The sequence below is a fragment of the Rana temporaria genome, chromosome 10, assembly GCF_905171775.1.
Source record: "Rana temporaria chromosome 10, aRanTem1.1, whole genome shotgun sequence".
Taxonomy (NCBI): Eukaryota; Metazoa; Chordata; class Amphibia; order Anura; family Ranidae; genus Rana; species Rana temporaria.
The window spans coordinates 72,467,016-72,482,693 of NC_053498.1; the positions used below are offsets into that span (position 1 = coordinate 72,467,016).

The following is a 15,678-nucleotide window of genomic DNA, read 5'->3' on the forward strand; positions in this document are numbered from 1 at the left end:
TGTCTCCACTGAAGCTATTTCACCTTTCCTTGTTTCCACCACTCCTCAAAATCCAATTGTCATAGGGACAGAAAGTGAGATGAAATCTTCTGAACATGGACTTAGCCAGCAAAACACACATTACAGTGGGGTTAACCATTCCCCATGCCATGGGTCTTCAAACTATGGCCTTCCAGTTGTTCAGGAACTACAATTCCCATCATGCCTAGTCATGTCTGTGAATGTCGGAGTTTTACAATGCCTCATGGGATGTGTAGTTCCGTAACAGCTGGAGGGCCGTAATTTGAGGATCCCTGCCCTATGCAATCCAAAAAGCTTAAAAATTGTTTTTTTGGCTTAACTTGCATTGGTTTCAACTTGCATTCAAATTCAACTTAAAGGGGTTGTAAAGGTAAATGTTTTTTCACCTTAATGCATCCCCCCGAACCCCCGTTTTACTTACCTGACCCCTCGAAAGTCCCGCGCGCGTCTATGTGATCCTCTTCGATTCCCAGCCTGGCCGTTGATTGGCTAGGCTGGACGGATCGATAGCAGCGCAGCCATTGGCTGGCACTGCTGTCAATCAAAGCGGATGACGCGGCGCGCCGGGGGCGGGGGCCGAGTGATAAAGTCGGCGGCTATGCCCGCCGCTGTATCACAGGAGCGCGCTCGCTCGCTCGCATGAAGGTGGAAAGCTTTTGCGAGGAGGAGCCGAGACAGCCGCCGAGGGACCCCAGAAGACCGGATTCGGGGACACTCTGTGCAAAACTAGCTGCACAGTGGAGGTAAGTATAACATGTTTGTTATTTAAAAAAAAAAAAAAAAATTCTGCCTTTAGTGTTCCTTTAAGAAAAAACCTACAGACCCTATCTTGTTTGTAACCTGGGGGACTGCCTGTAGTTCCTATCCTGCTGACCATAGTTCACCAAAAGGAAGTGAGGGAAATCCACAACAAAAGACATTGACGGGTAGGGCCGGTGCAGCTGCTAGAAGAAGCAGGCCAACTAGAGCACAGCCACGGCCGCTGGTTTTCTTACCCTCCATCGCAGCTCCAACCCCCCCTCCAGAGCGTCCATTAATGTCACAGCAGGTAGGCTAGTGTACAGTAGCCTTTCAGCTGCGGGTGCCGCACTGCAACACACAATCCTGTCTTCTCCATGCTGCTGGTAGGCAGGATGGCCTGGCAGGGAAAGTGATTACATATCATCCCATTATATAATACATGTGTTTCCAGCCTGCCCAAATTGTACAATAACATGCCGAGACTCGGAATTCCTGTGTGATGTCAGGAGGGAGGGACTTATGAGCATTGGCTACCCATTGGCTGAGCGGGCAGCAGGGGGTGGTGTCACTACCTGCTCAGCCAATGAATACACAAAGTGTGCTGTCCATCATTTCAACTAAATCTTCATCCAGTGGGCTTCCTATCTTAAAGGGGTTGTAAAGGTAAATGTTTTTTCACCTTGATGCATCCTATGCATTAAGGTGAAAAAACATCCAACGGTACCGCCCCCCCTGAACCCCCATTCTACTTACCTCACCCCTCGAAAGTCCCGCAAGCGTCCTCGTGATCCTCTTCGGTTACCAGCCTGGTCGTTGATTGGCTAGGCTGGACGGATTGATAGCAGTGCAGCAATTGGCACTCTTACTCACTCCATCCAAGACTAAGGCCAGCCATAAAAGCCCAATATACTTAGAATTATATTTTTCTTCTACAGTCCTGTAGGCTGAAGGAAAGATATCACTTGATTCCCCCATCCATACCAAACAGATGTACAGCTATAGCAGTATACAGACAATGAATGTATCTGTTTGGATGCAATCATTGTTCAGCCAACATCTTTATACACAGCTACTAGATTTTTCGAAGTTTGTCAAGACAAGTGGTGCCAAAAGAGCCATCAAATGCTCAAAGTATGGCCAATTGCTAGTTTTAGCTATGTATTGCCTGCTTAAGTAAAAAGTTTTGCCAAGTTATAAAACTTATATTGAAAACAATGTTACATCACAAGTATTAGAAAAGCAGCTACACTAATAATAGGAAACATTTGTGACAGGTATATATATTAGAGTGCCACCCATAAAAATTATGTATTTCTGTACTTACTCAGTATAGCTATGACCACAAGTGAAGCCACCACCAGAGCAGCTGTTGTAACAGGAACACAATATCTCCTGAGAGTTGATATTTTTGCAGGCTTGTAAAGTACATGAGGTGGTCTAGCACCAGGTCTTGGATGACCTCGAACAGGACCAGGAGGACCTCGACCAGGACCAGGGGGACCTCGAACAGGACCAGGGGGACCTCGAACAGGACCAGGGGGACCTCGACCAGGACCAGGGGGACCTCGACCAGGACCAGGGGGACCTCGAACAGGACCAGGATTCCTAGGAGGACCCGCGGGCCTAGGGGCAGGTGGTCTGTTAGCAGCTGCTGGAACACTAGCAGGTTCTGGAGGGACACGATTGGGTCCTGGAGTTGTAGTATTAGTAGTCCTAGCAGGGTTGGCAGCAGGTTGTGATATTCTTGCTGGTTGACGTATATTTCCTGTGGCTTCAGTGGTACCTGAAATAACAATGTGCAATGACTAAAAAAAACTGAGAAAGATAGATCAAACAGTAAAAAGGACATACAACAGTCTTTCAATAGCATTAACAAAGCAGTCTTAGTTTTTCACCAATGTATCAGATCTATTGCTTAAAGGAGACGTCCAGCCTGAGCTTTTTAGGCTGGGCTTCTCCTAAGGGTCACAGGAGTGCAATACCTTTTGTACTCCTGTGACCCGTTGGCAGCGGAAAGCGCCCTGTAGTCCGCTCTCTGCTGACATCACTGCCATCAGTCGAGGCAGCGCATCATCCTGACTTCCAAAGTCCTGATCAGCCAGCTGCCCTAAATTGATGGCAGGCTCAGCGAGCCGCTGAGACGGCCACTCCCCGCCCCTCCACAGCTCAGCGCTCCAATGAGCATGGAGAAGCAGAGAGGAGAGACGCTGACTGACAGTCAGCAGCTCTCCTCTTGGGGATCTGTGAAAACCGAGCCATCGGCGATGTTCATTGGCTCGGTTCTCAGTGCAGAGACGGCGGAGGACAACTGCAACATTGGTCTAATGCTCCATCCACAAAGGTAAGTATGAATCTGAAAAAGAAAAAAAAAAACACACATACACACTATAGACACTTTTTTTCCCCAATTTTGGATAGAGCAATAGAGGGTTATAACCCCTGACAGATTAATTTTCACCATCTGTGTAATGTAATCTGTGTAATTCTTGTATACATTTTCCTTTAGATTTACCGAAACCATATAATATGAGGTCAAACCTAAACATTTTCAATTTGTATGAAATCAGGCAGGCACTTGCATTACACAGTTAAGGTAAATCTAAAGAAAATTTAACAAGGAAAATTGTATAATGTATGACCAGCTTAAGGGAATCCCTTGGCGACCCCCAAATCACCAAAACTAGTGACCCTAGTGAAAGATCTCCCCTCTATTACTTTTTTTCTATCTTCCCTTTCAATGATAATGGTAAACAGGGCAAATAGAGAAGATGAATCCCCCTAATGGAGACACAGACATCAATAAAAACTGACAAGCATTCTAATCCCTCCGCACTCTATCCAAAACTTAAGAAAAAAAGTTTTGCCTTTTGTTATACTTTAATGATTCTGTCATTATAGCCAGTTTTTCTCTTCCTGTGAAAGACCAAGCAAATAGAATAGAGTTGTTACAAAACAGTGACGGCCCGTCCATTCGGGGCACACGGGTGCTGCCCCCCCCCTATCTACATACAGGGTGCCGGATGCATGGATTCCAAGGAGCTGTTTTTTTTTTATTAAAGCCAGGGGCTCCAATAGGCTTCAAAAAAGGGTGGTCGTGTGGCGCAGAGCACTAAACTTCTTGCCCACCCAGTTGTGTGACAATAGCAAATTAATATTCACTATTTTCACGCTGAATGTCCTCCCGGCCAAACAAGAAATGGATTGACCCATTTCCCAATTGGCCGAAAGAACAGGCCATCCTATGGGCCACCAAGGAGGAAGGAAGGAGACTCAGGGAGCAGGGACACGAAGGATACAAGCCGTCGCCATCTCCACCTGTGAGCACAGAGTAAGTGAGCTGGCAATGGGGGGAGGGTGCGCAGTGCGGGGGGGGGGGGGTCCATGGTCAGGCCCATCTGCTGCCCCCCAACCGCCTTTCCCAGGTTTCCTGTTTTAACCACTTCTTAGCCAATCGCTTCATTCTACAGATGGTGGAAGGGGGTGCCCACCCATCCTGCTGCCGCCTGTACTTTGCTCTCCTGTTCAATCAGGGATCCGGGTAAGGATGAGACCAGCGGCATCTGCTTCTTGGGACACAGTGAGAGGACCTGATGTTCCTCCTACTTCAGAAACCGGTAGTAAACAAGCCATTATTGGCTTGTGAAAGCATCTCCTCAAACCAATCCTAGTTTGAGGAGATGCTTTGAAGGCTAGGAGAAGAGATCTGGGTCTAATAGACCCCAGATTTCTCCATGAAAAAAAGACCTCTCATGGCCTATGCCATCACAAGGAATGTTGTTCATTACTTGTATTTACACAAAGTTACATCATATTCTATTGCAGTTGCATATTAGATTGTGTTTTCGTGCTTTAAAATTAAAGTGTTTTTTTCCCGCAAACAAATTTCATTTGAAAAACCGCTGTGCAAATATCGTGTGGCATAAAAATAAGCAATGCCCACTATTTTATTCTCTAGGGCCTCTACCCAAAACGACAAAGTAGTTTTCTAGCAAAAATTATGTTTTTTCACATGTAGGAGAGGAATGCCAGAATTGGCTTGGATTGGAAGTAATGTGGCTCCTGCACGGCAATGTCCATTGTTAACCCTTTTCTGTGAAGATTGGAAGTTCAGGGAAAAAGCACTGAGAGAGGAGGAGCCAACAACATTGAAGGTTGTAAACTGCAAGTTCTGGGGCAAGAATTTTAACAGATGGTTTACTGGGAAATGTTTACTTTATTGTGCTCAATGTGTTAACCAAAAAAATGCTCAGGGTTTAATATTACTTTGAAGTTCATGTTAAAACTGCTTTGTCAATGAGATAACACTGCGGTCATCTTAATAAGGAGAGCTGAAAAATAATGAACCTACTGGCAGGTAAGCAGGTAATTATGTAACAGGCAGGACTAATAAAAACAAAAAAACTGCTATGTTATTGCTATTGAGAGACTGTATTTAATATGCATTTTTGATTTTTTTCCATAGTCTAATTTTAATTAAAAAAAAATGTAAGAAAAAAAAAGGAAAAAGGGCGATTAAAAAAAGAGTTTGTAGATTTTTTTTATATTACTTTAAGTTGAAACAGTGTTGAAGCTCAGCAGAATAGATCTTGATGGTCTACTATAAAGCCTGGTACACACAATGAGAATATTGGAGAAATGATCATCAGTCTCCCATTTTCGATATGTCACTAGAGTTGCGAAAATTCTCTTAAGACTTACAGCAACCATGTAATGTATTGTATTGGAATGTATTTTTTTATTTCCGAGTATGCACAGTATTCACTACATTTCTTACGGACAAATACTGTGCTGATTAAACAAAAATAGTTTGTTTTGTCTTACGAAAACCTTTTTAATGCTTGTCCCTTCAGATAATTTTGCATGAACTGTCATGATCAGTTCTTGAAAGCTGTGAACAAATAGATCGGACAATCACGGTATTTTCCTCCGATTTCTAATGGTTTGTACTAGGCCAGTGATGGCGAACCTTGGCACCCCAGATGTTTTGGAACTACATTTCCCATGATGCTCAACTACACTGCAGAGTGCATGAGCATCATGGAAAATGTAGTTGCAAAACATCTAGGGTGCCAAGGTTCGCCATCACTGTACTAGGCACACTATGAGAGTCTCGGGTGGATCTGATAGTTTATCAATGTGGGGGTTCACCCCAAAAATTTTTTTTAACATTACATTCAGGCGAGTTGACATAATGACATTAGGCTGTATACAGCCGACTCGCAGTCCGGCTTCTTTCGGCAACTCCTGTAATGTTAAAACATTTTTTTTGGGTGAAGTCCGGCTTTAATAAAAAGGAGTCCCAACCAACACCATTAGGGAGGGGAGAAAATGTTATTAAAAGGAGAAGATTCCACCAACAATGGGCTAAAGCCCACTGTCGTCTGACATCACCGATCTGGTCCAGCCTATGTAGGGCTCTTGACAATATTGTTGGGATCCGCCCAGATGCCCGATTGGCAGCTGGCTCAGCCTCTCATCAGTCTGCTCCCTGAAGAACAAGAACTGAGCATTCAGCAGCCTGATTGCTCCATTCTTCGTGTAAAGCCAAATGTTGCAGGAGCAAGAAAATTGACTTTGTAGGCATCAATTTTAAAAATTCACAAGTATATTTATTAGCAACTTTAATACAAAAAGTAAAAAAAGAGAATGGGAACAAAACACAAAATTTTAAAAAAACTGTAGTAGAAGCAGCAACATCATCTGCGGACCTCCTTACCCGGACGTTCTTTTAGCCCTTATCACGAGTGGTGTTCTTTTACAGACACTGCCTGCTTTGCAACCTGTCTATTCATATGCCGAACACCAGGCCTATCTTTAAAGACTTCTGGCATTCCTTTATGGTTTTAAATGGCTAAAACTCCCTGATTCTATTATTGTTGCCTTGCATATTACGCTTGGTCTATAGACAGAACTCTCTCAGTTACATATGGAATAAGGTGCATCTTGAGGTTGCAGTGGTAGACCACCCAATTATTATTTGTTGATATTACCTTCAACCACGTCGTATTACCAAATACGATTCTCTATTAGCTCCTGAAGAAGCGACTATTCGCAAAACATGTCGAGCTAACCATGTTTGTATCATGTATTATGGTCTCGCGTGCCCGTTGTAACATGTGATGATAATTCTGGACCTTTATTGGAACAATTTGTTGCTACTGTAGTCTCTACTTCAGGTTTTTTTTAAATGTCGTGTTTTGTTCCCCTTCTCTTTTTTAACTTTTTGTATTGAAGTTGCTAATAAATATACTTGTGAATTTTTACAAGTGATGCCTACAAAATGTAATTCAGTATTTTTGGGACGTGGCATTGCGCGTCCTTAGACACCCACAGTACATCCTGTGTAGGTGTACTTTTGACCAATTTTTTGATATTCGTGTATAGCCAGTTGGGGGGGGGGGGGGGGGTGGGATCAGCCATCTAGATGGGTATGTACATGCATGTTTGTTTTTTGTGAACCCATACTTTTAAAGTGTTACAAAACCCACAGCAGTAAAATCAGTGTGCATATGCAGCAAAGCATGCTGGTATAGTCATTGTGGAATCTAAGGGGTTAATCCTCTGCAGAAAAAAGGCTGTTTGATTCTGTCTTTACTGATCCTCCCATTCTTCCACTGTCTCCAACCCATCTCCTGATAGAACAGATCATAGGGGACAAGCTGCACATGCTCAGTTTGGTGCGTTTTGCCAGAGAGTTTTTTTGGGGGGGAGGGGGGGGGGGGGGAGTGTATGATCGGGTCAGGGGCAGGGCCGATCCTAGGGTCAGAGGCGCCTGGGTGCAGAAATATTTCTGACGCCCCCACATGGGCGTCGTCATTTTACTAACTCCTCCCCTTTACAAATGTTTCTATGGCAATGACTCAACCAAAGAGATGCTCCCCCACAAAGTCTTCATTACCCTGGGATCCTTACATGATCTCTTAACAATAAACAAAATACAGGAAGAGAAGCAGAGTACTTTATTGGGACCTGGAGGGAGGCCTCTGTGATGGACACAGAGAGGGCTTCTGTTAGAGAGTCTTTAGATGTTCGGCGCCCCCAAATCTGCAGGCGCCTGGGTGCAATGCACCCTGTGCACCCTGCCTAGGATCAGCCCTGGTCAGGGGTCCTGCAGCATGATAGGATAGTCAGAGTAGAATGAAAACTCCTACTACAGGCTTTAACCAGACACTAATAGAAGTCATAAGTTTGTTCTATATACTGCTGATGAGAAAAGGTATTTAGCAGTTTATATTTACTGAAACTATTGCATTTGCATGTTATGTGTACTGTGGGAGACCAGACATAGTGAATGCAGGCTCTTGGGTTTAGTAACACTTTGAGGGATAGAAAGCATCATATACATACAGAATGCCGATGTAACACAGTCATAAGACTAGTCATAAGATCAGCTGCCATGATAAATTCCCTATGCATAATCAATATATGCAACACACAAACCTTGGGTCAGAATACTAAAATACTGCATCTACTTTTGCCATATTTAAATAAATAAAAAGTACAATCTTTTAAATGTTGTATACACCTAAAGAAATAAGCCTGCCTAATATAAATAATCTTATCAATGTGTGAGAAGTCAGATAGACGGTTTATTGAAAACACGTTTCCAATATGATTATCTTATTTCAACCAATGATAAGAAAAAAGGCAGAATGTTTGCTCACTTTTCTAATCTACATTTCCTTAGGCCCCGTACACACGAATTCAGCAAGAAACTCGATGGGAGCCGTATTCTGCCGAGAAAACTGGTCGTGTGTACACTTTTCGCTGAGGAAAACATGTTCTCTATTTCCTTGTTGGTCAATGGGAAATTTTGGCTCGCCGAGATCCTCGGCGGCTTCACAAGGAACTCGACGAGGAAAGCGATGTGTTTTGCCCGTCGAGTTTCTCGGACGTGTGTACGGGGCCTCAGATTTAATACAACAACCAAAATAGGAAAGAGAGCATGTATGTAAATACATGCAAGTCACATCAGTAAAAAAGAATTTGGTACTTTTCCATTATCGAACATTCCAGTGTGTGTTTTTTTCATATTTTGGCAGTCTGAGACACATTAAATAGCCTGGTATATGACATCACAAGGGATGTCATATTAAATAGCCGCTGGCTTGGCTCTGTTAACCCTGGCAGGCATCCCATTGGACGAAACATACTTAGGGCAGAGCTCAGCAGTGACATCAGCATGTCCGTCTAGCTGTGTCATATGCTCTTTGATATTGTTTTGTTTGGGAGTAGTACCTATGAATTTTATTAATAAATTGGTTTAATTGTATTTAACCCATGTTGATTTCCTTGCTTCTTTCTGGCGATGTGTTAATGTTGCTGAGGCAAGTTTATGTAAAGCGATCCAGTGGCTGTGTGGGGAATGTTGTTCTGAAATGTGATAGGCTTGAGGCACATTCAACTGTGAGGCCCCGTACACACGACCGAGTTTCTCGGCAGAATTCAGCCAGAAACTCGGTCGGAGCTGGATTCTGGTGAGAAACTCGGTCGTGTGTACACTTTTCATCGAGGAAGCCAACGAGGAACTCGTCGGGCTGAAAAGAGAACATGTTCTCTATTTTCTCGTTAGTCAATGGGAAAAGTCGTCCCGCCGAGTTCCTCGGTGGCTTCCACACTGAACTCGACGAGGAACTCGATGTGTTTGGCATGTCGAGTTCCTCGGTCGTGTGTACGGGGCCTGAGAGGAAGCTGGAGCCATCCATTCAGGCGGGATCTATCATTCCAAAGTGCTGAGACGTGGGGTCCAAAGGTTTGGCAAGCCGTTTTATTTGTATAAGGTGGCTGGTGCACATTTACTGTGAAGAGTTTGTACACACAGTGGACTTCCTGAGTCATATGATTTATGCACTCTTTACAAATTTCTGATTTGTGATAGCGCAACATATTTAATCATAAATTTACAGATTAACCACTTTCTGACCGCCCTACCAGGTTTACTGCTACATGGCGGCAGCTCTGACATGTGATCCTGTACTTCCGCCAGGGGGGGGGGGCGTGCGTACGCCGCTTCTGCCATCATTTACAGCAGAAACCGATCTGCGGGTGCTAGGCACTCAATGTCCTCTGGCACCCACTGATCGTCGATAAACCACACAGAACCGGGATCTGCCTATGTAAACAAGGCAGATCTCCCTTCTACCGGGAGGGAGGGGGTGGTTTCTATGTTCCTGCAAAGCAGAGACAAAATCCATCTCTTCCCCTAGTGAAAGCAGCACACAAAAACACTGGCTAGGCACACAGTTAACCCTTTGATCGCCCTAAATGTTTAACCCCTTCCCATCCAGTGTTATTGGTACAGTGACAGTGCATATTTTTAGCACTGATCATTGTATTGGTGTTACTGGTTCCCACAAAGTGTGAAGAGTGTCAGTTAGTGTTCAATTATTTGCCGTAATACCACAATACCGCTATAAGTCGTTAATAATCGCCATTACTAGTATAAAAATATTAATTTATAAAAATTTGATAAATATATCCCATAGTTTGTCGACGCTAGAACGTTTGCCTAAACCAATCAATATACACTTATTGGGATTTTATTTTTACAAAAACATGTAGCAGAATACATATTGGCCTAGATTTATGAAGAAATGTAAATAAAATTAGAAAGTTTTATAGCAGAAATTTAAAAAATGTCTGTCGGGTAAGCAGTATGGGGCCCCATGATTTCTAACAGAAGCCCTGCCCCTCCATCTCTCCTCACCTCCAAGGCATTAGGAAAGAAGGAAGGGGCTGTATGAAGTCCCGAATGGAAAACACACACACACAGGGCTGACAACACTGCTTATCAGCAATGACTTCACAATAATGATGATATTTAAATGACTAAAAACATCTAATTTACATTGAATAGTACTGACATGAGACATTGGTACACGTGACACAAAATGATTTCAGTGCAAATTCTCTCTGTGCCACAAAGCATGTTAGTACAATATGCTGCAGGGCAATGAACAAATGAAATATGAATAGCCCATTGTATTAAACCAGAACATAAGTACAGAATTTCACACCCTTGCTCAACACAGAAGGAGCTTTGAGGTTTGTGCCATTGGTTTAATAATTAGGGTTGGCTGATCTTACCTGCTGTGTTCAGTGGAGACGCACTGTTTACTTCTTCCTCTGCCGGATTCTGTGAAGACAATACAAGAATAGGTGAGAAAATACCTACAGCTACCCATATGGTCGCAGATTATCTGTGATCAATTAACAATTCTATGTGGAGAGACAGATGAAAGAAGAAAGTCTTCTGATTTAGATATGTTCACAGGGCTTAAAGTGATTGTACAGGATTAAAGTGGTAGTAAAGTCTTTACTACCACTTTTACCTACAGGTAAGCCTATAAAAAGGCTGTACGGTTTAGGAGATATTCCCCTCGCGATGCGCTGCTGGTTGCAGTGGCGCATGCGCAGCAGGGATCCTCGGCTAAAGGCCCAGCAGCCGCCGGACCTTGCTGGAATGAAGTCTCCCGCGCGCATGCCAATCAGTGCCCACCAGTGCCATCCATCTGTACTGCTAAATCAGTGCCTGCCAGTGACACCTATTAGTGCCCACCAATCAGCTGTCAATCAGTGCCACTTATCAGGGTCACTTATCAGTGCTGCCTAACAGTGCCACCCACCAGTGCAGCCTCATCAGTGCCTCCTGATCAATGCCCACCAATGTTGCCTCAGTGTCTATTAGTGCCACCTATAAGTGCCCATCAGAGCCAACCATCAGTGCAGCCTCATCAGTGCCTCCTCCATGGAGCCCATCAGTGCCACCTCATCAGCGCACATCAGTGAAGGAGAAAAATTATATATGTATGTATGTATGTATGTATGTATGTATGTATGTATGTATGTATGTATGTATGTATATATATATATATATATATATATATATATATATATATATATATATATATATATATATATATATTAAAATATGACAACATTTTTGGCTTTTTTTTTTCAAAATTTTCTGAATTTTTTTGTTTGTTTAGAACCGTCCATAGACACAAAGAAAGTGGCTCGCCCCACCTCGCTCCTTACTGGATGTGATTGACAGCAGAGGGACCAATGAGGAAAGTCAGGGCCAGTTCACACTGCCGGGAGCTGCATACAGAAGGCTTGTTATTTTTAATGCAAAGAATTCATTAAAGAAAAAAAAAAAAAATTCTGCCTTTAGAACCACTTTAAGATAGGATTTTGGAGTGATAATGTAATTAGTGTGTGTGTGTGTGTGTGTGTGTGTGTGTGTGTGTGTGTGTGTGTGTGTGTGTGTGTGTGTGTGTGTGTGTAAAAGGTCAATGAGTTTCTGGACTTCGGACAGACCCTTGCATCTTTCATCCAGTGCTGCACTGACATTTCTGGGGACATGGGGAAAGCAAAAGAATTTTCAATGGATTTGCGGAAAAAGGTAGTTGAACTGTATAAAACAGGAAAGGGATATAAAAAGATATCCAAGGAATTGAGAATGTCAATCAGCAGTGTTCAAACTCTAATCAAGAAGTGGAAAATGAGGGGTTCTGTTGAAACCAAACCACGGTCAGGTAGACCAACTAAAATTTCAGCCACAACTGCCAGGAAAATTGTTTGAGGTGCAAAGAAAAATCCACAAATATCTTCAGGTGAAATACAGGACTCTCTTAAAACATGTGGTGTGGCTGTTTCAAGATACACAATAAGGAAGCACTTGAAGAAAGATGGGCCCGGTCGAGTCGCCAGAAGAAAGCCATTACTACACAAATGCCACAAAGTATCCCACTTACAATACACCAAACGGCACAGAGACAAGCCTCAAACCTTCTGGCACAAAGTCAATTGGAGTGACGAGACCAAAATTTAGCTTTTTGGCCACAACATAAATGCTACATTTGGAGAGAAGTCAACAAGGCCTATGATAAAAGGTACACCATTCCTACTGTGAAACACGGAGGTGGATCGCTGATGTTTTGGGGATGTGTGAGCTACAAAGGCACAGGAAATTTAGTCAAAATTGATGGCAAGATGAATGCAGTATGTCATCAAAAAATACTGGAGGAACATTTGCATTCATCAGCCAGGAAGCTGCGCATGGGACATACTTGGACATTCCAACTTGACAATGATCCAAAACACAAGGCCAAGTTGACCTGTCATTGGCTACAGCAGAATAAAGTGAAGGTTCTGGAGTGGCCATCTCAGTCTCCTGACCTCAATATCATTGAGCTACTCTGGGGAGATCTCAAACGTGCAGTTCATGCAAGACAGCCCAAGAACTTACAGGAACTGGAGGCTTTTTGCCAAGAGGAATGGGCAACTTTACCATCGGAGAAGATAAAGAGCCTCATCCACAAATACCACAAAAGACTTCAAGCTGTCATTAATGTTAAAGGGGGCAATGCAGGGTATTAAGAACTGGGGTATGTAAACTTTTGAGGGTTATTTGGGTCGTTTCTGTTGTGATTATGATTTAAAAAGAGTAAACACAGTTGTTAATAAATGTCTTCAGCCAAACACTAACCATGAGAAATCAAATTCTAGCAGGGTATGTAAACTTATGAGCACAACTGTATAAAATAATATGCAAAGTGGTTGGAGGGAAGCTTCAGAATGGCAAAGATGTTTTTATTACAAATTATGTGAGCAGACTGAAGTTCCTCTTTAAATTAGATTCACTATTTTGCCCATTTTTGATGTGTTGCATTAATAGCTTTTTATTAAGTGTATTTTTTTTATTGACTTCTATTAATTTAATTGCACATTTTGATGAGTTTTTGTTATGAAATGGTATTTATCAAATGTTCATTTGTGGAAGTTTATTTCATTTTTTTTCAATGAGTTGATGGCCATTTAATGAGACTGCACCCTTTTTTCTTTTGCATGTTTCCTTTCTTTGCCTGGTCTGAAGTCTTAAAGGGGTGCATGCAAAATAACAGGGCTTGCAACACAACAAGGGGACTGAGCTAGAGGAAGATACAGAACATGGCTCTAACACACACAGTACTGTCTAGAGCAGTGGTTCTCAACCTTTTAGTGCTGTGACCCCTTGATACAATTTCCCAAGTTGTGGGGACCCCTAACAGTAAAATTTTTGTAGCGTGCATTGTCAGCAACCGAAGCAAGAAAAGTAATTTGCACCCCTGACCCACCGAAATTTTGCACTCCCTGAGTCCCCTCCACTCGTACAGTATTTAAACCTCATATGGTACATTTTAGGATGTACTACTCTTTCTCTTTGTTCTGCTTTCTTTACCTTTTATCTCTCGCTATCCTAATTTCTTGTTTTTTCCCCCATTCCTCTCTCTAGCTGTCTTTCTTGTTTTTTCTCTTATTCTTTGTCTCCCTTTTTTCTTTCTTCCTCCCCCTCTTTTCCTCTCCCTTACATGTATTCTCTGTTTTTATTCTTTCTCTTACTCCTGGGTTGGGGGGGGGGGGGGGGGGAATGAGGGGTTGTGCTGGGGGGGGGGGGGGGGAGTTCTGATCAGCCAACTTATGTGCTCTTGATTAAGGTCATCTGCTGATCTGAGAACTGTAGTGGGGACTTTTAATGGCAATCATAATCACTTTGTGGTGTCTCGTAGCAGTGGCACCTATGCTAAAATCAGGAGATAGTGTCTCCTCCAGTCCCACCCACCTGACAATCCTCACCAGTCAGCGGACCTCTAGTCATTGCCCCCCAGCCATGCCGTGAACTGAATGGGCGGCTGGGAAGAGGCTGAGTGGGCAGCTGTGGGCTCCAGGAACAGCCCAACTGGGTGGCCACAGGCTCCAGAGACAGCACAGCTGGGCAGCTGCAGAAAGGCTGGGAGAGTGGTGCGGGCTTCAGGAACAGCCCAGGATTTGGTGACCCCTGGCAAATCATCATTTGACCACCGAGGGGGTCCCGACCCCCAGGTTGAGAACCACTGGTCTAGAGGAAGTTAATGTGTTATTGGTAAGGACTACAACATCTGTATCGCATGCAAAGCCTCCAATCAGCCCCTGCAGAGGCGGCTCTAGGCTTTGCGAGGCCTTAGGCAAAACTTAGACATGAGGCCCCACTCACGACCATAATGGGAAAAAATAAGCGATAAAAAATAACGGTGTGCCCCCCCCACAGTGCTGCCGATTTCCCTCCTCTGCCCTCCCGCTGACTGCTGGGGGGGGTCTTCAGGATGAAGGCCGGGAAAAGACCCTACCTTTTCTAAAAGAACTCCGTGAGTGATACAGATATGAGAGTGATCCAGCTGAGGCTACAGAGAAAGGAACTGGGGAATGCGTTTCCTCATTTTCTTTTCTCTGCCGTTTCCTCATTTTCTTTTCTCTGTCTCAAAAGTGAGACTTCATGGGTCTGTTTAGACCCCTGATATCTCACCAAAGAAACCCAAAGACTCTCACCAAAAATGTAAAAAATAAATAAAAAGATTGTAAAAAAAAAAAAAAAAAACTGTAAAAAAAAGAAAAAGAAAAAAAAACCCCTAAAAAGCCATGCACCAATAGGTAGCATAATTTAGCCACACATACACATGTTTCTGTATGGCACGGGTCACCCTCTCCCTAGGGTTTAGTATGTACATGAGAGGGGTGTGGAGTCTATGGTTGGGGGTAGTATGTACATGAGAGGGGTGTGGAGTGTATTGTGGGGGGTATTATGTACATGAGAGGGGTGCGGAGTGTATTGTGGGGCGTATTATGTACATGAGAGGGGTGCGGAGTGTATTGTGGGGGGTATTATGTACATGAGAGGGGCGCGGAGTGTATGGTGGGGGTAGTATGTACATGAGGAGTGTGGAGTGTATGGCGGTGGGTATTATGTACATGAGAGGAGTGTGGAGTGTATATAGGTGAGTAGTATGTACATGAGAGGGGTGCAGAGTGTATGGTGGGGGGTAGTATGTACATGAGTATGAACTATGCGCCGATGTACGTGAATCCGGGCCATAGCGTCTACAAAATAGGGGATAGATT

General features: G+C 43.5%; 1 protein-coding gene across 2 annotated transcripts in view; it reads right to left on the bottom strand.

The window, feature by feature from the left end:
• Positions 1-15,678, bottom strand: part of TMPRSS4 (transmembrane serine protease 4) — an 80,538-nt gene that overhangs the window by 31,780 nt on the left and 33,080 nt on the right. For both annotated transcript variants that reach the window (XM_040325458.1, XM_040325457.1), the window contains exons 2-3: positions 10,849-10,897; positions 2,087-2,545 (exon numbers count right to left, since the gene is read on the bottom strand). In XM_040325458.1, coding sequence (XP_040181392.1) covers positions 2,087-2,545; positions 10,849-10,897 — 508 coding nt within the window. The remainder of the gene's footprint in view (positions 1-2,086; positions 2,546-10,848; positions 10,898-15,678) is intronic.